Raw genomic sequence first — 27,936 nt, forward strand, 5'->3', positions numbered from 1 at the left:
ATTTAATCAATATGATATACTGTATAATATTATATATTATATTATTGGGCTGTAGTTTTGAGTTCATTGAACCTGAGTGACCCAGCAGTACACGTAGCATGTATTCATTGTGTGGTTGTGTGGCTATATGGCGCTCTCTGTTGGAGAAGATAATCAATTTCAGTGAGACTTAAAAAATGCAAGAAATTACGATAATATAATGTGTATATACTGCGTGTGCGTATATGTGTATGTATATATATATGTATACAGTATATATATGTATATATAAATAGATCTTATCTTATTTTATTGTTTTTAATTTTATTTTTTTACTTGTGTATATTATTTTTACTTATTTATCTATTTTTCTGTATATAATATGTTTTTCCTGTATCTATACTGGCTAATTTTATATTAATATTAGGTTTGTTAAGTTTCTTTGTACCGAGAATGTTATTATTGTTGTTGTTGTTGTTTCAAAATGAACAAAAAAAACAATAAATATATTATTGAAAAAAAGAAATTACGATAATATAAATTGTTAAAATAATAGACTAATTAATTTACTTTCAAGGTATGGAATGAGACAGTTAATATATTTTTTTTAGCAGGATATGTTTATCCTGACAAACAACCAGCATGGTGATATATTGTCTTCAGGCATTTCTCTGGGAGCTCTACGCGACCCACGTCAAGCTGTTTAAGGACCCCAGGATGTCCATGCTTGCTGAGCGTAAGTTCATTTCTTCTGGATGTTTTGACGGATATTTCCCTTTTTCTTTCACTTTAACAATATATATTTTTATGTTTTGTGTTTGCTAAAAAACACTGCTACCAGCTGCCGAGAGGCTTTCTTCTGGAAGTCTTCAGTATTTCGTATTTATTAAGTTATTCCGGTAGCTAACATTAGCATTAGCATTACCACAGCAGTCTGTGTAAACACGTGTTTTCTCTTCTATCTCTGCATCTTAACTCCAGTAACTTGTCATTAGCTCACTTTAGCTAACTGTACTGTCCGTACTGACCTAATACGTGTATTAATTTGTCTGCTCTCTATTTAATAAACTTGTTATAAGCTATGGCATGTTGTACTCTCAAAGCAATGGTAGGATGATGGGGTATAAAGTATTGCTTCTGCTCTGACTCATGTTGACAGTTGTCAACTAATGTTTACATGCACATGACACTTCATTGTCCTGATTATCTGGGCCGAAATCTGGTTTATTGACTAAGTGAGACCACTATACTATAAGGTTTTGAAATGTGTATACTGTTTATTTAAAGGTCCCATATTATAAAAAAGTGAGATTTTCATGTTTTTTTTATTATAAAGCAGGCTTAAGTCCTATATATATATATATATATATACTGTGAAAGTATCGAAACACTCAATCCACAGGGGAAATACACACAGCCCGTATTCAGAAACTCTGCATTTGAAATAAGCTGTCAGGATTTCTGCCCATTTGTGATGTCACGAATATACAATATTTAGGCCCCTGACACAATTTTAGACGTAAACATTCTAAATGTGTCCCAGTTTATTTCCTGGTTGCAGTGTATGTGAATGTCATCAGCTGACAGGAAGTACACATGGACCCAAGCTGTTCGCAATTCTGTTGCAATTCTGTCAAAATGTGCTAAAACGGAGCGTTTCAGACAGAGGGTAAATACAGGCATAGTCAGGCTGACAGTATGAGGAAAATAAAGTTGTTTTTTTTATCATTACATCATGTAAACATGTTCTAGTAGAAACACAAAATACAAGTATGAACCTGAAAATGAGCATGATATGGGACCTTTAAATGATAAAGGCACAGGACAGTATCACAGTCTGATATCTATCTCTGTGTTAACAGTTTTATGCATTATCTGTACAGTAACAAGTTTTTTGTGTGTGCATATTAAGGACTAGTCAGTATCACCTTGCAGTATCCTACTGGTCCTGCTCGTTATGTAATATTTTGTTGGATGTCTGTTATGTAATGATGTTGCTGCTCTCTATCCAGCCCGAAGGAAACAGAAGTGGTCTGTCGACCCCAGGAACAGCACCTGGAGTAAAGATGAGTCCAAATTCGGCCAGAAGATGCTGGAGCGAATGGGCTGGTCCAAGGGCAAGGTGAGGTGGATCTCTCTGGTCGGGTCAACAGTGGTGATGTCTTAAGACATTGGCAATGAATGAATGGGTGAGTTGGTGTGACACATGTTATGTCCTTTCTTTTCCTGTGTAGGGCCTGGGCAGAACCGAGCAAGGCACCACTGACCATATCAAAGTAAAAGTTAAAAACAACAACTATGGTCTTGGAACCAGTGTCAGCTGTGAGGTGAGCACATTTAACACTTTGTAACTTAAACCTTGAATGAAATCTTTTTCTTGCCCTGTTCATTTTTCTCCATGTTTGTTAATTTTAACACATCCTATAAACAAATATGTCTATTTGAGTGATTTTTTTTCCAACAGAACCTAAAGAGAATACTGTATGTAATCAGATCATAGTGATTAGCCTACATTACTCACAAGGTTATTTGTAGATGCAGGTTTTAATGCATGGGAGCAGTTTATGCGAAATGGTGTATTTAAACTACTTGAACAACAATTATGTTTTCTTGAGGAATATTGCAGTCTCTCTTTTAAAATGTCATGTGTTTCAGTACAGATTTAAATGAGTCTTGCTCCACAAATACTAAGACTGTCCCCTTAATACCTGATTTAAGCACCAACTATTACATTATACAGAGACATGTTTCTGCTATTTAGACTACCCTCATTCATATAAATGGGCTGGACAAAATAATAGAAACACCTGTCATTATTACACAATTCAATTCAACAGCACCACAAACTACATCCTCCAAAATAACCACACAGTTGAATCGGCGCCTCTCTAAAACATTTTCAACAAAAACCTTCATGAAGGTTGGATTTGTGGCAGACTGTTGTATTAGACTGCAACATTTAGCTATGTGTACCTAATAAACTGGCAACTGAGTATACAAATCCATAATTATCTCCCGTATTACTTTTGAAGTTATTGTCTGTTACGTTATGTTGACATCTGGTGTGTTCACAGGATAACTGGATCGCCCACCAAGATGATTTCAATGAGCTTCTTGCGCAACTGAACAACTGCCATGGTCAAAACAGCAGCACTGGTATGTACAAACGGCAGCGTTAAGATGCACTGTTTACGAACAGCTTGTGAATTTATTTGTGGTGGTCAACTTCGTGGGGTGGTACTGTGTACTGTTAAAAACGGTGTCTGTCACTTGTTCTTCACAATCTAATCCCTGTTGCATTAAAGAAAATGTTTTAGTTGATTTAAGTATAATGCCAAAAACAAGGTCCTTAAAGGGATAGTTTGGGTGTTTTGAAGTGGGGTTGTATGAGGTACTTATCAATAGTCAGTGTATTATCTACAGTAGATGACGGTCGGCACGCCCCCAGTTTGGAGAAGCAGACGGGAGTTACCATATAGGAACCAAAGCATGTACTGCTGTGGACGAGGCCGGCAGCAAAACGTATTTTAGCCTCCTAAAAGAAAGGCCCACCTAAAAAAGAAAAATCAATATCAGTTTATGTGTACACTATATTCAGAAAATGTTCACCACTTTACCTGAACTGAAGCCGTTGTATCCATCTATGCTCTCGCCAAAGCCACGAGACTCCATTGAAAGAGACCTGTAATTTTACCTCGCATAACACATGAGTTGCTGGTCTACCGCTGCCTCGTTCGGTTAGTTTGTGTGTGCTATTTTGTGCTCTGATGAATCTGGACTAACCAAAGTCACACAATAACTCAAACAAACTAACCAGTCGAAGCAGCAGTAGACCAGCAACCCCCGTGTTCTGCGAGGTAACACTACTGTTTTTTTTCAATGGAGTCTGGCTGCTTCGACGAGCGCATAGATAGCGGTTTCAGTTCCCCGTCGGATATATGGCCTGTATAGCTGTCTCATGGCAAGGTAAATCAGTGAAAATATTCAAAAGATATCGTACTGATCAGGACTTTTTTAGGTGGTCCTTTCTTTTAGGTGGCTAAAATATGTTTTGCTGCCGGCCCCGTCCACAGCAGTACATCGCTTTGCTTCAATGTGGTAACTCCTGTCTGCTTCTCCAAACAGGGGGCCGACCTCTATCTACTGTAGGTAATACACTAACTATGGATAAGTACCTCATACAACCCCACTTAAAAACACCAGAACTATCCCTTTTTAAAGTTGACTGCCTCTTGCAACACCACAGCTCTCACAGTGTGTTCAAGCACTTTGTTAATAGTTGATTAGATCTGACCGAAGGATATTGCATTTTCATATGTATTTGTGATTCTATTTCTCTTTAACTGCTGGGTAATAATATAAAACAGGCCATGCACTAAATATGTGTCACATATGGCTCACACTGGCACTGCATTATGTAGAGTTAATACATGATTTATACTTACTGTCAGTAGTAACCTTCCCAACACTGTTGCTCTGTATAAACTATGCGACTACACCAAATACAGTGCAGCTTCTTCTGTGTGTTTGGTCCATCGTTGGACAGTAGAGGGTGCTGCACTGCAACATTTAGGAGAAAAAATGTTTGGATACAGTTACTGTCATACAATGCATATCTTCATTATCACTGTTCTGGGAAACAAAGCACATATAGAATACTATTTTTTCCGAGTTGGTAAAGCTGTGAAATGATGCTGAACATCTTAAATTTGTAACTACATGTGCCCATATTTATTTTGTTATATTTTCTTTTATTTTTTCTATAGCACCTCCACCACCAGAGGAGCCGAAAGGATTCAGCTTGGAAGAGAAGTCCAAGACCTCCAAAAAGAGGGTCCATTACATGAAGTTCACTAAAGGTGAGTTGATCTTTTGGCAGCCGACAGGTCCTTACAGGAGCAGGTAGAGATCAGAGGGATAAACATAGCTCAGGAAGATGCTATTTGTGCACACAGTGTTTTCTTTTCTCATTCCCAGCAGTCATTACATTGACTACATGTAAAACTGTTTCTGTAGTATCAAACTCAGCCAGACTGGATCAACGGTTCTTTGTTTCAGGACAACCGTGCACTGATTTAAGCTCAGCATCTCTTTTTTGCCAGCAACAACTCAAGTGTGTGCCTCCATTTTTTTAGTTTTCCACCTTTCCTCCAATCCACCTAGACAGACAGAAAGCCTCCTTAACTCCTCGTTGAGCCTTGTGCACTTGGCTGAGACCACAGATGCTGATCAGAGATCTGACAGGCTGTGCTGGGTCAGTCGGCCCGGGTCAGTGCTAGGGGAGGTTATTAATAACTCTTCTTTCTACTTTTCATTACTCCTTTGCACGTCAGGAAGTCAAGATTTGCTGGTCAAGGCCGGTACACTGATAGGCACGAGGAGGAATTTGGTGTTCAGGACCACTGGAGACCAAAATGAATAACCACTTGCCCATATTTTACTGCTGAGCTGCTTCGCTTTGGCATAGTTGAGTGATTACAAGCACAACTTCTTAATAAGACTGTCAGGGTATTCATTAGTAATGGTGTTTTGATGTTGGACTTGCAATACGTAACTGATATTAATGAACGTACGGTTCTTTTATTACGGTAATTCTGCAAGTCCTTTTGCAAGAAAGTAGTGCAAGCTCATCAAATAGTAACATGTGTCAAAGTAATTAATCTATAAGCGTTTTTGTCATTGGGTTCAAATGTACCTCACGAGATCAGCATACATGGGAAAACAAAATTTCTCGACTTTTGCCTCACCTGGAAGAGCCTTTTATATTTTACGTCATTCAATAGCAACTTCCTGTTTCCTGTTTGGGGCATCTGGCATGTCCATTTACTGGCCCCCCAAAAACAACACCTCCCAGAGGCTGTGTGACCCATTAGATGACCCTGCCAGATAAAACGTGGCCTCGGTCTCTTCCCCAGACCTTCTCACCCTGTTTTTGTGATCTTAATTTGGCAGGAGCCAGAAAAAGACCACGTCCCTGGTGGATCAGATGCACCATACGAGGCTCACTTAAGACACGAAGCACGGACATTAGGGATGTGATGATTTACCTCCGGATGCTCTCTTGTCTGCCCTCGCTCTCTATACATACTTTATTTAAGTCTTACAATTTGCTATAACAGCAAATTTGTGCTCAAGTTGAGATTTTTCTGACTAGTGCAGAGGCACATTTGCTTCAGTTGGTGTCCCATATTGGTAGTCTGCATCTGTTTGCTGCTCTGATTATGAATGCACCCATTCCATCTCTTCATATCACTTCACATTGTTAAATGTTACAGCACATTTACCATAATGGAAATTTGGATTTGTGTTTTTTTAAGTTTTTCTTAACCCCTTTTAAAAACGGGAGATCATTGTTTGCATGATCCGGTTTAAATCAATGTCAAATAAAAATAGTGAAGGCATTTATTCTTTTTGCAGCAGAAAACTAAGGCTTCTGACTTTCGCGTCATCAGGTGGTACGATCATGATGACATCATCACGTTGCGTGCTGTAAAAAAACATGGCGAAATGCGCGGTGATGCCAAAGTATTGCCCCGTGATGGCCGCGGGAGATCGTTGTTAGTATGATCCTGTTTAAATTGATTTAAAATAAAAACCATAATAACTAGAGCATTCATTATTTTTGCAGCAGAAAGTTAAGGCTTCTGTCTTTCGCATCATCACGATGTACACTCGTGATGACATCATTACGTTGCATTACATGCGTAACGTAACAAAACTATCAAAATAGTATTGCAGTCGATCTGCTCATAGAAATGAGCATATTTCAAAAACCAATAAATGTGCATATTTCAAATAACTTATGGAGTATTAAGAAATATTGTTTTCATGTTTCTACAATTAGAAATATTTTTGGATCAATATTTTTTGTGTTTATTTAATAACGTTTTATGAAAAAACATGTCTGAATTTTGTATTACTTTAATTAATGACACAATTTCAATACTTTTACCAATTATTATGGTTTATTGACTTACATAACCTTTTAGCTTGGGTTGTACAGATTTCAGGGATATGAAGAATTTGAAGATACTCCGAAAAATGACATCACAATAAGCAAAAAATAACAATGCAGGCACTGGCGGACCATTTCTATTGCAGAGTTCAAAGGGTTGATGAGAATGTAAGATATTATTTCCATTTGGCACTATCTGTCTAGTGTGTCAAAATGAATCTTGATGGCATCAAAATGTTAACCCTGTGCTGTGAATCCCACCAAACTGTGAGCTTGTTGAGTTGCTACACTTCTGTTTGGACCACCTCTCTTCCCTCCCCCAAAACAGCCTCATTGACCCTGCTAAAAAGCCCCGAAAACAATACCTTGCTCAAGTGTTTTTGCCTTTTTGACAGCCGCATTTGTCTGTTGTTTATCACTGGACATTTGTGTCGACTGTGAACTTGGGCCTCTTTTGTCATCTTTGCATTAGGATACACTTGTACCCCAACCTGTCGTCAGTTAATAAAGTGATCCAGCAGGACTTTAAGTTCTAATTCATTTGAGGAGGATCCCATCCATTATCACCACCAGCCGTTTGTAAATGGGGAAGCTAAAGAGCAGGTAGCACCTGGCTGACGCTGCTGCTGTTTGTGACATTAACACATTTGAAATCAGGTCTACACTATATTTATTTTGTCAGACTGTCAGAAAGTAGAGCAGGAGGCGGTTAATGGGAAATGCAGGTGGGAATGTTTTTACTGGAATTCAATCTCGAGCCAGTTTGTGGCTCTGTAGGTAGTAGACGTGTCTTTGGCAACGTAACACCGCTTTAACTTGTTTCTACTTAAAGGAGGCGGCAACCGTTGTCATGCAACAGAAGGGACGCTGGCACTACTCGTTTGTCCATAAACGATTCGTAACTTGATTGGAAACTTGAGAGTTGAGTTGTTCCGCCTGCCTGAAGTGGTCTGACAGGCATAAACTGTCAGCGCAGTTTGACTGTGGAACTGTCAGTTTTGAGATGGATGTCTCATGTAGGAAATATGTATGATCCTCTCACAGTGATATTAGACAGCTAGCTACAGTCGTATTTTATTAATTAGTTTATCATTTTTCTAATGATCTCCGTCTGTTGTTGGCATTGCATTTCTGTGTCCAGCTTGCGGTCTGGATCGGCATGGGCAACTAAAGGGTTACCTGGTAACATGTAACCCGCCACGCCTGTTTGCATGTCTCCACTGACTGCTCCGATGTCGGCTCCCCTCCCTGTGAAGCTGTTGCCAAGTTAAGGCTTGGTAATAGATTTAGTGTTGCTAAGCTTGTTACATGAGAGGTTGAAAAAGTCAGGTACTACTCCTAGTTCTAGATGTGCAGAGATCTGTCAAAGGTCAACCATTGAATCTACCATTTAAAAAAACCTGATTACATATCCAGTCATAAAAATATTATAAGAGTAATGCCTTGCTTATTAAATACTAATCTTATTTAGTTATTTATTATTAATTGACTGGTTATTTTTATATGAAATCTGTAAAAGCATTGATGCTTAAAAATGTTGTGGCCACAGAACCATCTTCTAAACATCTCTCTCTCCGTCTCAGCGCAGGCCTCCTCCTTACGCTCTTACTCCTGCTTTTTTATTGATATCCTGTTCAGGCTGGTTCCCTCACTGCCAGCGCTGAGGATTGATGGCCTTTGTTTGTGGGGAAAGGCACCAAAATCTCTGCTTGCTTAGGTCCGGGGCCCACAGCATAAACCAGTAACCCAGTTTTAATTGCTACCTCCATCTATCTCCTGTCAGGGCAGCAAGGGGCGGTTGATGCAGAATTTAACTACAGCTCTCCATCCGTTACTCCGTGTGGTTGGCTTTATCGCAGTCTTGGGGCTTTTTAACAAAACAAATGTTTGCATTTCAGTAGAGCTGCAACGGTTAATTGATTAGTTGTCGACTATTAAATTAATCGGCAACTATTTTGGTAATCGGTTTGAGTAATTTAAAAAAAAAAAAAGTCAAAATTCTGATTCCAGCTTCTTAAATGTAAATATTTTATGGTTTCTTTACTCCTCTATGACAGTAAACTGAATATCTTTGAGTTGTGGACAAAACAAGACATTTGAGGACATTTGAGATATCGCACTCGTGAATTTTGAAGCTTTTACGTGTTACAAGTGGCTAAATGAGACTACTAAACATCATCACGCCGACACGTCCGCCTTTACGGTCTCGTGTATACTCGTGTTCATGCGACCGTGGTGTAGTTTGTTTATAGCCTGACGTTAGCTTTTTACTTCTGACGATTGCGTTCACACTTCAAAAATCATAAAAGTGGTTCATTTGTGGAGATTATCATGCTGAACAAAACGTGAAAGTATCAAAAAGCTTATTTTCTGCAATAATCCAAAACCCAATTTAAAATATCCCATTGGCTTTTTGTCGAGGGAACCAGGGCGATGCTAACTTCCTGGTTGCCCTACAAAAATACCTCATCCATGCACCACTCTATACTGGTGTCATTTATATGACTGGACACCATCTATCTTATTTTTTCTTTTTTAGTAATACGTTATATTTTTATTTGTCAAATTGTGTGTTTCTACGTAGAGCCTCCGTGATCTGTTGGTCTGGTTTGACTAGTTATCTGTACTGACAGTTGTTGCCATTTCAACTGTGTCCTTGGAAACCAGCATGTATTCACTAACACTTTCCACTGCACGACAGCGTAATGGCATTCAGCCACCTTTTGAACGTTTGGGCTCCTTTTTTTTATCAGAACGTTGTTATTTGCACTTTCACCTGAAAGCCTGAGAATTTTGACGGGTACTTCCACATCCAAACAGCAGAAAGGTCAGATTGGGCATCATTTTACAGTACGTTTGACCCGAGTTCACTAGATGACAAACACCACAGGCCCCCTCCCCACCCCCCCCCCCCTCCTCATTTATTTTAGTTTTCCAACATACTTTCTTGGTTTTACTTCTTAGACCTGCATGTGCAGTGACTTTCAAAGCCAGGAGTAGGGGAGATAGAGGTTTAAAAGCAATAAATAACCAAATGTTATCAGAGCCCCGCTGAAGGAAGAGGATGCAGCTGTACGAACAGGACCTGGGCTTGAGACAGACGACTGTGTGCTCCAGGAGTCTTTGAGGCCCGGCTTGAAAATGGGAATCCGGAGGCGTGGCGTGGCAGACCTTGTCGTCGGTTTATTTTTCTTTGCCGTTTTATCCCAGGAGCAAGAAGCAAACCACGCAAACCTTTGCTCAACAGACCACCTCCCCCTACCTCCTACCCCCAACACACACACACACATACAGAGACACAAACATACTCATGCTTTCAACATTACAGGTTACCTAGGTGAAATATTCGCCCTTTAGATGTCTGCATTTTAAATGTATTTATTTTGTTGCCGTCTGTGTGTTAAATGTGACTATGAATTGTTTCTGGCCACCTTTTGGCACATTTCAAACATAAAGACCCACCAGTTTATGCCAGATATTACTTTTTTTGTTTTGCGGATTGGCAATTTCTGTCATTTTATCCTGTTTGAATTTGTCTTGGTTCTTTCTAGATGCCAGAATAATCGAGCTAAAAAAACAACAACTTAGTTTTAAACTGAGTTTTAAGTTGCTGTATGGTTTTGAATTGTTTTTATTTTTCCCTACTAGGAAAGGACCTGTCCTCTCGTAGTGAAACAGACCTTAACTGTATCTTTGGGAAGAGAGGAAGATCTGCAATTCACCAAGAGCAGGTAAGAAAGAGATCAAGATTATTCACATTATCTACAAATCCTCTCTTGCCTTAAAGTTGAATTTAGGCAGCACTTTTCCAAATTTCCATCCTAATTAATTTCAAACAAATAATACATATATACTGTATATATATTTTTTTATATCCGATCAAAAATCTTGCACACCGTTGATTGGCTTGGTTTCATTTCTGTCATAAAACAAGCTACACATAAAACACTTATCCGAATATATCACAGAAATGAAAAATGATTGAATAAAAAATACCCTAAAAGTTAAAACAACGTATTTCCATAGTTCCAAAGTGTGTTCAAGTGATCAACTGTCTTTCACAGTCAGTTTATGATCAGAAATACTTGTCTCTAGGACTTTTGTGTAGTAATTATATCCAAAATAGGAAATACTAATACTCTAATACCTGTAATATATGACTATATTCATTAGATCCAGTCAGTTTTATCCTGTCACAGTGCACTATATATCCAGTTATAAAAGGTCCAGCTCAGGACGGAGGTAGCTCAGCCTAATGGACTTGGCTATTCAAGTCCCTGCACGGACTAAGTACAGAGTGTGGACCGGTAGCTGGAAAGGTGCCAGTTTGCCTCTTGAGCAAGGCATCGACCTCCTAAAACTGCTCCCCGGACGCTCTATAGTAGCTGCCCACTGCTCCTAATATACTGTATACCAGGATGGGTTAAATGCAGTAGCTAAACTTCACTGTGTGCTGTGCTGTACTATGTACAATGTGTGACAATAAAATTGTAATTTTACATTTACAAAATATCTGTAGAGAATATTTCTAAACCAAGGTGTCATTTACTCTTTTTGCAGTGAAACAGTAGTTTTATAAACTGAGCAGCCCTGTGATCTTTCTTAACCCAGTCGTGTGCACCGGGGGAGGAGATGACATACCTCTGGCCAGGTGGCTCAAGCTTATCTGCCTCTGTCTTGGTGATTAAGGATGACCACTGGTGCTGATGCCTCCATCAGTTGCTTCTACGGGGCCCAGCTCCTGAGCAGCCTGTGGCCCTAGATTAGCCATGTCACATCGCGTAGCTTTAACACCGCCAACAGGCCACCGATCGCGGCAAGAGCACCTAAATCCAGTTAAGGGATTTGCACTCTTACCCCCTACTCCTCTCTCCCCCCTCTTCTCTACTTCTGTCTTGGTGCGCTCACACCAGGTAGTTATAATGCCAGCGGGCATTATTAAAGGCAAATCAAAATTGGGGTGAGGTGTGCGGAAATCTCAAATGATGATGCTTGCAAAAAAGTTCTCTTTTTTTGCTCTTGGCATCGGTGGGTGGTCACTTCAAACGTCACTTTTGCCATTTGGCGTTTTGCTGGCTCTCGTGCTTTTTGAAACGTAGCTTACAGGCTCAAACAGGTGCAAGTTGCATTTCGGTGCTGGTAAGATCCTTTGGCTTACTTATCAAAAACAAAACTGTACTTATTAATGTATTAACCTGTGTTTAGTCTCTTCCATTTGATGGTCTATTTAATTTGAAATGGGGTTTTATTTTGTCAGAAATTAAACAAAATTAAAGTATCTGCTAATAAAACTTGCTGTGCACCAAAGGTACAGTTGAACTTATTTATATATTTACATTAATTGAGTCCCACCACCCATTACCTGCCTCACTCAGTTTAAAATACTGACAAATACAATCATGCCGTTAAATAAGTACTGCATATTTAGATATTAGATGTTTTAGATGCATGATTTTGCATGAACATAAACTGTGGGATTATCATTATAAAGACATGAGAAGTGATGCAAGCAGACACTTCCGTTATGAATTAATAAATCTTCATTGAATGAAGTGGTATTTTCGGTGTCGAAAGTTCTGCTGACTCCATACAGAGCCAGAAGGACAATAACAAATGTAGCTTTTGGACTCCGAGACACAGAAAAGCCTCTTGTTTGGCTCCCTCTGTTTATCTCAAGCATTTGGCTTGAAGAAATTGGCATCTTAAAAATCCATAAATTGCACGAGAAAAAACCTTTTCTATTCCCCCGCAGGTGCCGAGCCATAGCATCACAATGGCTGCTGCTCCCCAGCTGATTAACATTGGAAATGCAAGCAATACACACCGTCATTTCCTCCCTAATCGTTTGGTTATGGGTTGTTATTTTTCAGCCAGGAGGGACACCATTGACCATATCGAAAACACTGAACACAATTACAATGGCATCCCATGAGGCCTTGTGTTGAAGCCCAGCAACATCTGAGGTTGCTGGGAAGGGGTAAAGAGGGTGATGGACCAATCAAGCTCTAGGCATTGTGCAGGATCTCCTGCGAGTGTGTCCGTGACACTGCCAGTGACCCTCAGCGCACCCTGATCTGTGCTTACAGTAGTCCACCATTACTGTTACAGCACAAAACACGCTCTACAATATACACACATGCAATAATCTCAGTACCCTAAAGAGTTGTATTGCTAAGTAGTGACTATATCAACATTAGGGGCCTCTGTTTAGAGTGGATTGGCAGAGGGGTTTTGCACCATTATCACATATCTGCATGCTGACAAGGTGAGGCCAAGAGACCCGACCAAATCTGGATCTCCAGAACTGCCCTCCTTCCCGCTCATGAATCTCCCAGCACTTCACCCACCACCCACTGCTGTCCCTCCAGCCTCCCTTCCACCAGTCCCCCCCCCACTGCTGGGGTTTTCCTTCCTCCGCAGTGATGTGCTTCCTGCTCGCCTCTTATCGCTGCTCACAACGCTCCCCTGAAACGCAGACAGACAGACGCACACACACACTCGGCTGTCCCACGTGCCCCCGTTCGTCAAAAGGCAGCACTGGATGTGTTGAAAAGACCAAATGAGCACATGGGACAGATTATTAACCCCTTCATGTTAATTGGCTCTATAGAGGTAGCCACTACGTTTCATCCGTGTTTCACCCTGAACTACCGTTTTTTTGTGTAAACCTCCTGCCCTGACAGTAGAGCTGTGTTTTGGGTTAAAATCACCCTTTTTGATTTAAGATAACTTTCTAACATTTTCCATTTTAATGTATGTGTTTTGTATAAAAATTAGGGCTGTTAACGCAAATACATTTTAATGCAACTAATTTATTTAACGCATTAACGGAACTTGGGATTTTTAGGTTTCAGCGGGATCAATTTTAAAGCTTGAGGCTAAATAACGCTGCAAACATGCACTAAATTTTGGTGAGGAAATACTGTCATGGCCATTTTCTCAGGGGTCCCTTGACCTCTGACCTCAAGATATGTGAATGAAAATGGGTCCTATGGGTACCCACGAGTCTCCCCTTTACGGACATGCCCACTTTATTATAGTCCCATGCAGTTTGGAGCAAGTCATAGTCAAGTCAGCACACTGACACACTGACAGCTGTTGTTGCCTGTTGGGCTGCAGTTTGCCATGTTATGATTTGACCATATTTCTTAATGTTAAATGCAGTACCTGTGAGGGTTTCTGGACAATATTTGTCTTTGTTTTGTGTTGTTAATTGATTTCTAATAATAAATACAGACATTTGTATAAAGCAAGCCTATTTGTCCCATACCATGTTGATATGAGTATTAAATACTTGACAAATCTCCCTTTAAGGTACATTTTAATGAGATAAAAAATGTGATTAATTTCCGATTAATCACGATTAAATATTTGAATTGATTGACAGCCCTAATAAAAATGTCTTTTGGAGTTGAAACTAAAATGCTGGAGGAGAGCTTTTGATATTCTTCAAACAACCATAAATGCACTTGGATGCAGGAGGAAAAAAAAGAAAATGTAAGACCCTAGCTGTGTGACACACAACCGTAAATTGTCCCCGTCCGACCGCTCGATAGGCTTAAAATAAAAAAAAAAGGCATTTATTGAGAAAATTTCAATGATTTCATCCTCATCAGATATCTGATCAAAGAATAATAGAACAAGCCTAAGCGAGCATGTCGTTGTCAACTTTGGATAATTTACACTTTTTAATCATTGATAGAAACACATTTTAGATGATATTCAAACTGTATTGAGCCTTAATACCCGGACCTACTTAGAAATGGAAGAGAGAGTACCAAAATATTAAAAGCATACCAAACATACACTTAGTGTCCACTTTATCAGGTACACCTGTACAATCTAATGCAATCCAATCCAATTTATCTTTTATGATGCCAATCATGTTCTTTTTTTTTCTCTCAACACTTGTCATAGACGTGTTAAATCATTTATACGTTTTAGCATCATGGTCATATTAGTGGTAGTGTTTTGCTGGACTGCATTATATTGAGAGGCGTTCCTAATATTCTGCCCTCCCTCATGTATGTAAATAGGGAGGACAAAAATTAGAAACACATTTCAATATAATGGAGTCCACTAACTATGACCTCGGTAATAAAAATACAATTGAATTTACACATTTCCGACAAATTATTTGTTAAATACAAACCATGATCTACAGGATAAATATATGACCACCATTTCACCCATAACCTCATTCCACCGTACCGTGTAGCCACCTGAAAATTTATGCTTAAAGCCATTATTTACACTCCCTGACCAGTGAGGGTTATCAGGTAGTGGTGGAGCACCTGTCCATCTACGTGGCTCTCTGTTATCCATCACCCATCCCACGCCTGCAAGCCCCCTCCATCTCCCGCTTCCTCTTGTGCCCCTCAACACAATTACTCACAGCATGACAAACGACAGGCTCTCTCTGCCGAGATATCAAAAAGCCCCGGCCACTTCTAAATGAAGGCACTTTGGCAGCCCTGTGCTCCCCGTGCTTATCGGCGGGCGAGCAGTGCCCCTGGCCGTCCTGCGTCCCCCTCTCCTTCCTCCTCCTTCTCCGCCACCGTGCCCTCCTCTGGGGGTTTAGTTAGGGGAGCCACATGGAGGGCCAGCCCGGCTTGATTTATCTCCCTTGCCCCTCTGCCCGGCCACTCAGGCAGGCCGAAAGAGCCGACGAGGCTCCAACGGGCCTCAGCTCGAAAGCCCGGCATTAGCTGAAATAAACCATTCTGCCGCCCAGTGAAAAATGTCCTCTGATTGGCTAATTAATCAGTCAAAGGGGAGCGACGCGGCTTGTGACTTGAGGGACCCAAGCGGGCGACCGCAGAGGGCCTGCTGATAAATAGACTCCCCGCCGATTCATATATCAACAAAAGTTAGTCATTTTTTAAAGCCGCCAGCTCAGTTGAAAGGTGGAAACAAGCCGTAGTTTTATTTTTCCACCTACATTTGCTTCTGCGTTTCTTTTGGGAGGGGGGTTGGGGGTGTTTTGAAAAATACCAAATTTTATCTTTTTTTATTATTGGTTTGTTTTTCTTACTTTTCAAGCTGTTTTTCTAAAAACCTAAAAGTATATTATTACTGTAAAATGGCCATACCTTAGATACCGACATTCAAACTTTGTCATTGTAATAAATGTTTAAGTAAATAAAATTACATTTCAATATTTCAGTTTTAACATTTAGTAAATTATATTGATTTTGTGAAGAATCCCCAGCATCATTTATAATATCATTTTAGTGTATTTAAATGCAGTCAGCAAAATGTAATTTTCAGTTTACTGATTCAGCCTCTTAATCAGTACAGTAAAAAAAAAATAACATTCATATCAGTAAATATCTATAATTAATTAAGTTTTGCAGTCGACAGAGATGTTATAAACCTCAAAATTGTTACAACATCGACCCGTTCATTACTTCTATACTCCTTAAATGTGTCAGGGAAGAAAAATGGTTGAGCATAATTTGGTACGCGGCTTGTTTTGACGTCTGAGCCCTCCAGTCAGACGGTCGGTATGGCTCACCCAGCTCTCGGGTCAGCATGACCCCTGCGGCCTCTCCCACTCCCACTCCTGCTCAGGCACAAAGGGCCGAGGATCAGGCCTCATCGGGTGGCACCTGTTGCAAGTTTTTCCCTGCCCACGCGTCGTCCACATGAAGGATCGCACGTCAGCGGGGGCTCCCCCGATACCGCCATCTTAAGGAATATGGGGCAGGGGCGGCGCGGGCTGGGGGCCTCGAGCGTTTGGCAGATGCGTCGGCAAGGCGCCAGGGAGCCGGTGGGCGGAGTCGAGCGGTGAAACTTTGCTGACGGCGCAGAGGCGAAATGTCTTTTCACTAAAGAATTTGTCTTCAACTCTAGAACGGGTTTCACAGGTTGCTGCTGAGGCCCGTGAACCAACAGAGAAGTGAGGTCGTGCTCAATAGTTATTTTGAAAGTGTGTCAACATTAATAGTATGGTTGATGTAGATGAGGCAGATCTGCACAGAACATATCTTCAGTTGCTATAATCATTTAGGACTAAGACATTAGTTTTATTTCAGCTTGACTTCATGCAAGTAAGCAGACTGACAAGTTTTACTATTTTTATCTTCCATTTGTGTTATTTCAAATCTCTATATTTGTATCTGTTTTATTAGCTTATATTTTTAGGATTATTTTGTCCTTACTGCTGAGTTCCACTACATTGTATAATTGACAGTATAAATAGAAACATGGCACCAAAGCAGAGATTTTTTCTTCTGTGGCTCAGTTGTCCATCAACCTGCAGCATTGATCTGTTGAAAGGGGTTACCGGTGTAAACGTGCGTTGTCGCAGCGTGGCTGGCGCAGTTTGAATGGGCCGGTGCACTCATGCAGGCTTATTGTGAAGCTGAAGAGCTCTAATTCATTCTCAGATAACATCTAATTGCCTCAAGCAAAAGCTCGAGGCCTTTCTTTAGCATGTTTGTTGACAGGCCCTTTTGCTTCTACCGCCGAAAATATCAAGACCCGCCAAGCGACCCCCCCACTCCACACCCCTGCTGCAAAGACACACACACACACACATTTACCACCTACCTCCCTGGCAGTTCTGTGGACTGCTCCCTCCTGGCCATGCCAGCTCGCTGACACTTACAGATTAGCGCAGGACAAAAAAGAAAAAGAGGGCGTCCGTCTCTTAGTTACGGGCCTAAGCTAGAATACATGGGGCCAGGGTAATTACCGCCTGGTGAAGCTAACCGCCCAAAGATTTCCAGCCCTCTCGGCTGTTTACAGCCGCCGACTACCGTTTAATCACTGACTCTTTAATCTAATAAATCACAGCTGGGGAAAATAATCACTGCATCTTCCCTCTCTGGGGTTGGGGTGGGGTTACCTTATGCTCTTGAGGGGGGGGGCATTGTCGGCAAGTGTTTGCAATGTTGAACAAGCACAGGGCAGTCATGCTGCATGCATAATGTTGTCTTCATTTGTTACTTATGATAAACGTTCTCACACCGGGCACAAAGTGCAATTTTTCAAACCGCATTTTTTTGTCTTAACTACACACAGAAAGTCTGCCTTTAGCAAAAGTATTGCTTTGTGGAAGCTTCCATGTGTGGTGTTTAATGTTACAGTACGTCATTTTTATAGTTTTTAACTTTGTTACTTTGTGTAATTTCCGAAGAAAAGGAAGTAAAATATTATGATCACATTGGAGGCAGTGACATTACTTAAAAAAAAAATATTGATGGTCAACCGAAGGGTTTGCTTATTTACCCGGGAATAAGGTATCCACCTGTTTTTCTGTCCGCCCACATCAGGCTCATGAAGGATGGGCTGCTGGACTTGTGTGCTCATCAGGGAGAGACAGCTGGCTAATCAGGGCCTGATCCATAGACCTTGAGTATCGCCAAATTTATTATTGTGGCAGGACAATGAGGGCACACTCATGCAATTACAGACCCAACCAATATTGGCTAGAAATTATTGAAAGAAAAAAAAAGGCAAGTAATGCAAACAGGCAGTTTTTTAAGAAAATAAATGGGCAACTGCAGCTTTGTCAAATGCTAATTAACATGTGAGCCAGAAGGTGACTTTATACCTTTCTGAAAATCTAATTTGTAAGACATATTTATCTTGTTTAAATTCTTTCATAACTTTTAATATATCGAATGAGTGAATTTCTCAACCTTGCAGTATTATACTGTATATAACCAGTCACAATTTTCATTATTTCTCTTATTTTTAAACCTCCTACCTGTACCTTGATGGACTTGGAAGGGCTTGTAGTGCATGGGAAGGCTGACTTTGTTATTATTTTTTGCCTCCTTTTAATGTGATCGGGGTCTTGGCCAGGTTTTAATATGAAATGTTAAAGAATTAATAAGTTATTTGACTTTCTAAGTTTTCCCTTAAATGGTTTTACAAAAATGTAATGTGTTACACATAAAAAAACAACTTACATGCCCCAGTTTACACCCATTTTGTAAGCAACCGCATTCACTGGTTTTATCACTGCAGGAGAGAAAAGGAGCTGCCAAAATACCAATGCTTTGCTACACAATTTTCCAGGACTTCTGTTCATGATAACAGTTGAAGGGAGGGTGATTTTTAATTGCTAAATTGGCAATGTCTGGAATTAGGGCTGCAACTAACCATTTAGTCATGACAAATGCTCCTCGTGAGTTAGATGGATGTCTTCAGATTCCTTATTTTGTCCAACAGTTAAAATACACAAAGATAAATAATGTAATTTGAAACAAAGAAAAGAATGAACCCTTTTGAGAAGCTGTATATGACGCCCACTTGTTATCCTTTGCGCCTCGTTTCCACATAGCGCCGTGTACGTATGGGAATCAACCGGAAGTTCATTAATTCCTGTAGGAAACTCCATGATCTCCGATGTGTTTGTGAAACTCCTCCGTCCTCCTGTTATGTCAACTTCCATTTTGTTCTAAGTGAAACTTTTGATGGCATATTTAGCAGTTTTGTGAACTGTTTTGTTAAAAGTTGTATGAACCACTATGCATGTTCTTTATATGTGACACAGCTAGCATGCCGTCGACCTTTTCACTTTGAATTTTTTTTATAAATGTGACTCATCTAGACTGGACAGAAAGAAAACGGACAGTAACTCATACATACAAAATACTTTTATATCTATGCAGTAACTTCTCTCCCATATCTGCGGTGGTGTTTCTTTCCATCCATAAAGAGATGCATTTCCTTGCGTTGAACACTAGGGGCCATCTCCGTATACTATACAGATTTATGAACACAAAACTGTGTGGAAACAAGGTGTTAGTGGGGCGAATGAAAATATTAGGCTCGTCCTGAGCAATCCAAGCATTTAATGGACCCACTGGCTACACACAGTCCAGTTCTTTATGACCCATCGCCACTACAGCCGGTTGTGGCGTTACAAACATATTAACAGCAGCCAGCAGTTTCCGTTAAAGAAATCCACCTAGACTGCAAACGTCAAAAATTGAGTTGTTATATTTTTCTATATTTCAGGGACATTTTTCAGGCTAAAACCAAGCCATCCCGCCTCAACAGATCCATACCAGAGCTCATCTATGTACAGATAATATATATATAACTAGAGAAACACTATAGGAAACCACTAAAGGGCGATATTTTCTAAATGCAGAGCCGTTCAGCTGTCACAAAAAAACACATTTACTACTTAGGTAGGCCTACTTTCATGTATTCTAGTACTTAAGTGTGTTGTTCGAAGATGAACAATGTAGGGGTATGATTAAAAGAAGTTGACTCTGTATTAGCAAAGAGTCCGTTTTAAAGGCCTTGGATTGAGATCAGGTGCTAAAATCTTATTTAAACATCCCTTAAAGTACTGATTCTGTAATTGTATTCTCTTTAGACATAAGTAGAAGCTTAGCTTGCTCTGTAAACGTTTCGGATCTAGTGAGTAGTCAATTAAATTTCTCTGCCGACCTTGTTGAGTTATAAAAGTTTCACATGCACTCCAGTGAACCGTTTTCCACCATCCCTCTGCTGGCTTGATGGACTCTCCTCCTGAATATGTTGGCCTCGGCATCTTGGCACCTTGGCTCATGTCTTACCGTTGGCTTTCCATCGGCTACATTAGCAGGGAGAGATGGAACTGGAGTGTCTTGAAGGAGGCGGCCTGTTGAATGTCTTCCCACCCTCTCCTTTTCTCTGGGACCCTCTGCGGGCCCTCCCTGTGTTCCCTGCCCAGCCCCAGCCCCCGCCAGGGGAGAGAGCGGAGCAGGAAGGGCCCGATAGCCAGCCAGACCGCTCCTCTGCCGAAGGAGCCTTATCTCAGAACTGCACACAGTGCACAGAGCGCATCCTTTTCCTGGGGTTCTGGGTCCGGGAGGAGGAGGAGGAGGAGGATGAGGAGGAGGAGGAGGAGGAGAAGGAGTAGACACGACTTGTTATAGGTGTGTTCTCCAACCCCACTGTGTTGTAGCCGGGGACGGCCTTTTCAATCATTCTTCTCTAGTTCCAGCAATTATGTAAACAGATTTTATAAATCATCAACACATGGTTGTGTCCCTTTTTGAACAGATCCCACTTTAAAATGTGTTTGGTTTAGTATTTGAATAGTAAAACGAGTCATGTTAAATTGTTTTTTATTTTTAATGATGAGCATTACAAGATAAAAATCTAAACCACTATGACATTATTATCTTCACTATGAACTGTGTATTGAAGGTTTGGTCTTTTGTTGCCAGGGCTTCACCTAACCAGTTCAATGAGTAAAACTAGTGACTGACAAACGGACAATATAGAAATGGACGGCAAACCTCTGCTGAAGAATTAACTGCATAAAGCTACCATTGATTACAACTGTAGACTTTCTGCAGTTGCTTTGTGCAGTGCTTTGACTGGCCATTAACAATTTAGGAATGTAAATTAGCACTGCAGCCATTTTATTTAATATTACATAATACATAGAGCTGCAAGGATTAATCGATTAGTTGTCAACTACTAATAAATTACCAACTATTTTGAAAATCGATTCATTGGCTTTAGTAATTTTTTAAAGAAAAAAAAGTCAGATTTCTCTGAATCCAGCTTCTTAAATGTGAATATTTTCTGGTTTCTCTATTCCTCTATTACAGTAAATTGAATATCTTTGAGTTGTGGACAAAACGAGACATTTGAGGACGTCATCTTGGGCTTTGGGGAAACACTGTTTGACATTTTTCACCATTTTCTGACATTTTATTGACCGAACAACTAATCGATTAATCGAGACAATAATCAACAGATTATCCAACAATGAAAATAATCGTTAGTTGCAGCCCTCTTCAAAAGTTGAAGTTTTGCCATATTTTTCTTTAATGTATTAAGGAAATTAAGCGTGGTAAAGTATTGATGCAGCTGTGCTTACATTTTAATATACTATAAATTCATAAAATGGCATTTTGTGATTGCTGTGTTTTGTTGTTTTGTTTTTTTAATCATGGAGATACATTTATTCTGGTCTGAGGGTTTGGTCTCATGCCTGCTGTACACTAATACGGTATGGCACGCACACAGAAATGGTGAGTGATACTAACTAGAGAAAATAACACACACCTGGAAATAGGGAAAGAAGATCTCAAACACTACTGCCGAGTTGTTTCTTAGTTACATGTTGCCCTCAACACTCGTCAAACAAAAATCTCCAGGGCTGCCAGTAATGCTGACTGGATCTGCAGCTTTATATCCATACGCTGTACGTATGCGTGTCCTGTCGGATCAGGGTCTAATGGAGATCCCCAGGCAGTGAGGACAAACCACGGACCAAGCTCCAGCCACTTGCCCTGATGAAGGAGATGTTTCTCTCTCAGTCACTCTCCTCTCCTTTTTTTCCCCCCCTCGCTCATTCACCCTCTCTTGAGAGTAATTTCACAGGCAGTTCTAAAGTGGCCCCCAGCCATCTTCCCAAATCCCAGTTACATGTTGTTTGGCGCTGTCAGCTCTAAGCCCCATCTCCTCTCTCCCAAGCAGAGAGGATGCCATTGTGCAGTAACAGGGAGTATAGATTTTTCTCTGGGAAGTTGGAAAGTTTTGTTTAATGGCACCTCACCTGAAGGGCCTTCTCCCCCCTTGTTAGAAGTTGGGGTTATTCTAGTCGAGGTCTGAGGTGGCGGAAAACTTTGTGGTCCGTTTGAACACCTGCCTTGTCATTTAGCCTCAACCATGTGCTTCACGACTGTGAGAGGCTTCTGAATCCATCCTTTTGAGATGGAATACAGTCAGCGGAATATGCATCCCATTGTCATTCCCAGGGCGTCAAATACTTATGCTTTGTTGCGGCCATTGGCGTTCGATACCGCTGCACAAGGCACCCTTTAGTGCCGGTATGCGATGCACCGGGCTTTCCATTAACTACAATGTAAACCCATCCTCGACAATATTAAACGCTCAGGGGAAAGTGCTGTGTTGATGTAGTTTAGAGCGAAAGAGACACGCCTGATGGGTCCAATAACACAGGGCTTTCATCCAGTGGGCCGCTGTTGGTGTCCCGTACGTTACTTTTCACTTTCACGTTACAATCAGCTGATCGTTCGTGTACCGTGTTCACATTTTTCCTGTACAAATGTAGCCATTTTTAAGTCCGGACATGTTTTTTTTTTTTCTAAACCTAACTAAATGGTTTTGTTGCCTAAACCTAAGCAAGTGTTTTTCTTTAACTCACAATATTAAGGGCGTGTTTACTGCGAGCGAAAAGTGACGCAGAGGGGTCTGATAAATTGCCAGTATTTAAAGAGTTGGGATGAGAACGTGTTGGAATAGGCATGTCAAGTAATACTTGGTTATACTTGGTCAAATCATGATTTTACATGCATCATTTTTAGCCTTAACAAAAAATATTGAACCAGGGGTATATTTGCAGAGCAGCAATTTTTGACCATATTAATCAATATATTAGGCCACAAAAACAATGGTTGTTTCCCTATATCGACTATGAAGAGCCTTTTAGTTGGTTAATATTAATAGCTTGTAGGGTTTCACTAACGTCCCTGGTGGCTAGTTTGGCACTTTTGGTAATCCTAAAAACAAACAAATATAGATACAGTATACAAAGAAGCCCAGTGCATAATGTAGTAACGTCACATTTCAGTCTATTTAGGTCCCACAAGACTTGTTCGTATCTACATCCACATTGTTTTACCCAGCCCATCAGTTAGCTTGTCTATCTCAATCGGCGTTGAGGGTCAAAGTAGTGTAATCTCAATGTAAAAGCTGAAAAGGCCAAACCGAGAGGTGACTCGGCACAACACCGTGTTTTCAATTCATCTCTAATCTGTAGGGTTTGAAAAATGCCGTCCGCCTCGCCATCTCTGAGGCAATACTCAGAGCGGGAAGCATTGTTTAGTGCGATCCTCAGGAGGAGCTCCTGTATTCTTCTGGACAAATCATTATGCATTGAGTAGGCCATTAGGAAAATGAAGACAAATGGGTCGCAGGGGTGAGGTGACAAATTGTTCCTGCTGTAGAGTTAAAATCTAGACCGTGTTGTACCTCACAGTTGAAAAGTGGTCGCTGTTTAATAACGCTGGTGAGCAGACTGACTCGCGTTCCCAGATTGGAGACAGTTAACCAAAACAAATGAATGAGTACTGCTCTTTCCTCCTGTTTAACAACTATGTTCAGTGTTTTTTTTAGCAAACGGATCACCTCCTGACTGCCTCACTGGAATCAGTAGAAGCCTTTTTTGCTCCGAGCAGCTTCCACTTTGATCCTAAAATGGATCGTTTTCCTGACCGAAACCTGTGTATCTGGTGTTTCTTTGCTTATTGGCAGACACACATCGAGGAGGTACACACATTAACAAACACCTGCCTAAATTGTTATTTCATCTTTTGCAAAACATTGCACGATTATGTCATGTTGCAGGGAGAAAAGTCTCAGAATCAAGATGACTTGTGACAAACACCAGAAACCTGCGATGGCCAAGAAGAATACGGGTTACATAATCTGTAGATTTTCATCAGAGTTGCCTGAAAGATATTTAAGATATTGGCTTTACAACGCTAGAAATGACAAGCGTCCTGCTTTCCAAGTGTTTTTTGACGCACGTCATACCCTCCCTTGCACCCTACGTTTCCTGTCTGTATCTACAGTGTCACTGTCTAAAGGCCTTTACACACTGGATGCCTTTTTTTTGTGCAATTCATTTGCACGTCAAGGTTGATTTTTCTGAGCTTTTGCACCGCGACTAAACCAATCGGGTTGTGCGGAACAGGTTGAGTTGCACCTATATTTATGAAACAATAACACGGAGGCTCTGTAGTCTGACCCAAGAAAGCAAACTTTATTACTCCTTCCAACCTTGACAAAGGCAGCACTGCCCAGATCCACTCCTTCTGTTCTTACCTTTTCACAATAAAAGCCCTATATACAGTATATAATAGTCACAAGCAAGTATTTCACATTTTTGTATCGTTTATTTGTCATGCCCCCGGTGTGTAAAGGCCTTAATACAGGCAAAATGCCCAAAAAGGTGATCATTTAGAAAAGAGAAAATTGACATTGAATTAAATCAACACCCTCTGACAGTTTCATCGAAAACTGAAAGCTATTAACTGCACAATTATTGTATTTTTTTAAAGAAGTGTTTTTATTGTTTACCATTCAATGGCTTCCCTAAAGCACTGAATAATTAAGATATGAACTGTTGTCAGTGTTGATTTTCTAATTAAATTCACCATTTATGTTAAAGGAGAGTAGTTTACTTAACCTAGTATGAGCATGTCTGAGTACTTAATGTGACTCTCCGATGAGTGGAAGCTTTGATTCGCATATTTAATTTGCAATTTATTAAATTATTTTGATTGAATCCAGTATAATGAATGAAATAAATATTTCTAAACCATGTGAAATGATTTCCAAATGCTGTATATTTGATGTGAAAGCAGTTCTGTAGTGTCACAATGTCAACACTTGTGGTTTATTTATTAAATATGGTATGTTTTTTAGTCAGACAGAGAGGTAGCCGTTAAGGAGCTGACTGTGCAAGGACACACAGCTGGATGTGTGGAGCTACATTGTGTTTTAAGAAGATGATGATAAATGTCACAATGTGTGACAATTAGGTCCAGTGATGCTTATTTTAAGATGATTCTTTTAACACTTATTGTTAGCTCAACATCCTATTTTGGGCTATTTTCCACTCACTAAAATCTGCCTGGTTAATCTCTGCATGATGATTGACGATCACTTAAGCTCCCTCGGTCCGCCATTGTGTGTCTATTTCTGTGTAGATTCTCTAAATGCTGCATTAAATCCTAACTGTGTCTTCTCATGTGTGTTTTTTGGTCTAGGAGAACAACAGCAGTGATTCTCAGGGTGAGACGGAGGAGACTTTTACCCCTGCTGCCTTTAAACTGGATACAGAGACCATCACCAATACTGTGAAAAGCACCCTCACTATGCAGGAGTATTTTGCACAGCGAATGGCTCAGTTGAAGAAGTCTCGTGGACAGGCCCAGAGCACAGCACCCTCAATGGAAACCGACGAGACATCTGGTCCATCTGAGGAACAAAGTCCCTCTGAGGAACCCAGTGCCGTCCTCATCAGCAACGACGACTCGGAAGAGCCCAAAAAGAAGAAGAAGAAGAAGAAGAAGAAGAGCAAAAAGTCAGCAGATGATCTGGAAGTGGTAGAAGAGAACAGCACCGCCGCTCCTATCATCGTAATAGAGGACGATGAGGACCGACAGCAGGAGCGTTCAGGGAAAAAGAAGAAAAAGAGGAAAATGGTAGAAAGCAAAGGAGCTGCAAATGAGAACTGTAGCTCCACCTCGGGTGCGGAGCAGAACTGTGAGGAGCTGCCTCCGTCCAAGAAGAAGAAGAAGAAGCTTGAAAAACAAAATAAGGAAACTGAGCTACTACATGGACACGGACCAACTGAGGATCAAACTGTAGAATCTGAGGTTGTTGACAAAAAGAAGAAGAAACGTAGAGAGGAGATGGACGATGTCGTAAAAGAGGAAGAGCCGGTAGAGAAGAAATCCAAAAAGGACAAGAAAAAGAAAAAGAAACATCAAGAATAGGATGGAATTGATAGAACTGGCCTCCGATGCCACCAGTCCGTCAGGCTTCAGGGGGACTTGGTACTCGTGTTGTCCGATTACCATGAACATGATCATGTGTACGGACTGATTGCCTTTATGAGAAAGTCAAATGTCTAATAATCTGTCCATGAAGAACACTTTGCTACAGTGAGGATAGACAGTTGATCACATAAAAATCCTTGAAGCTGCCCATTAAAACCTCAAACTTGTACTGTTGTCCACTGGAATACACATTGTTGGCAGATGGTAAAATGCCTTGACTTGCAAAAGAGTTAGACATTTTGAGAAATACACTTGTTTGCTTTCTTTTAACTTTTCGACAGAGCCAGGCCAATGGTTTCCCCGTTTCCTGTCCGTATCGGGGTTCAACGTTAATGTTTTTTTTCACTTGCCCAGTTAGCGAAAGTTAATTGTCATTTTAATCTTTATCCAAGTAATTGAATCTGGAGCTTTTCACACATCCTCTGACGCCACCCGACTAAACTCCTGTTTCTAGGATAAATTAAATGCTCGTTTGTGCATAAATTTTGTCTTTACTCGCCGCCATTGTCTCACGAGTGCCCGATTGGTACTGCGCATGTATAAATCTCAACAGAGATGAGAAGGAAGCAAGATGTCTCTCACTATAACTACTTCTGTCATCAGCTCTGGAAAAGAAAATGATGCGTTGAAGTCTTTTTTTCTTTTTTTTTTACCGCTTGTCCGAGTTGCTACATTTACTTGCCCAAAGTTGCATTTTACTTGCCCCCGGCAGGTGGGCAATCCTTATCGTTGAGCCTTGTTTATGCTAAGTTAAGCTAACCAGCTGCAGGTTTTAGCTTCATATTCAACGGACAGACACGAGAGTATTATTGATCTACTCATCGAGGGGAAGAAGCAAATTACTATTCCTTTAATCTATCGGATAAATCCTTTTCTCTACATGTGACTCCAGTGTCTAAAATATATATTCATACAGACATAAGTTGATGTACTTTTTTAAAATGAGCCTCCATCAAATTTAGAAATTATAAGATGAGTGCTAGCATGTGTCTGTCTGATGTCTTATCGAATACAAAGGATCCAAATTGCTAAATTTCAAAATACTACCAAACTATTTTGGAAAATAAATGTGCTTGTTGTTTCACAAACAATATATCAAAATGATTTTTTTTCAAATACTATTGTTTGTGTCTCACATCTTATATCAGCATTATTTATTTAGCATTCACAGTGAATTATATTTTCTTGCCAGCAATTAGTTTTAAGCATCTTATTCCTCAGATAACTGATATCTCCTTAAATGAAAGTGACCCAGAGACAGTTTTTGCCATTTTGTAAAAACAGAAGACATTAATCTCCTCGATGTGATATATGACTTGACGAATATGAACGGATGCAGTTTTCTAGAAATCTGGAAGACGTTTGACTGACACATTTATGAGCTGTAAGAAAACAAACGTTGGTGCTTTAACAGGATAAAATCACTTTTTAAATAAATCCAAA

The 27,936-nt window shown here is 40.3% G+C and overlaps 1 protein-coding gene across 1 annotated transcript; it reads left to right on the plus strand.

The window, feature by feature from the left end:
• The first annotated feature begins 594 nt into the window (after window positions 1–594).
• Window positions 595–27,930, plus strand: pinx1 (PIN2 (TERF1) interacting telomerase inhibitor 1). The gene is made up of 7 exons (XM_074615214.1): window positions 595–715; window positions 1,992–2,101; window positions 2,214–2,306; window positions 3,054–3,135; window positions 4,746–4,838; window positions 10,583–10,665; window positions 25,699–27,930. The coding sequence occupies exons 1-7, from the start codon at window positions 622–624 to the stop codon at window positions 26,428–26,430; spliced, it is 1,287 nt and encodes a 428-aa protein (XP_074471315.1). The 5' UTR covers window positions 595–621; the 3' UTR covers window positions 26,431–27,930.
• Window positions 27,931–27,936: the final 6 nt, after the last annotated feature.

This window comes from Sebastes fasciatus, chromosome 18 (assembly GCF_043250625.1).
Source record: "Sebastes fasciatus isolate fSebFas1 chromosome 18, fSebFas1.pri, whole genome shotgun sequence".
Lineage (NCBI taxonomy): Eukaryota > Metazoa > Chordata > Actinopteri > Perciformes > Sebastidae > Sebastes > Sebastes fasciatus.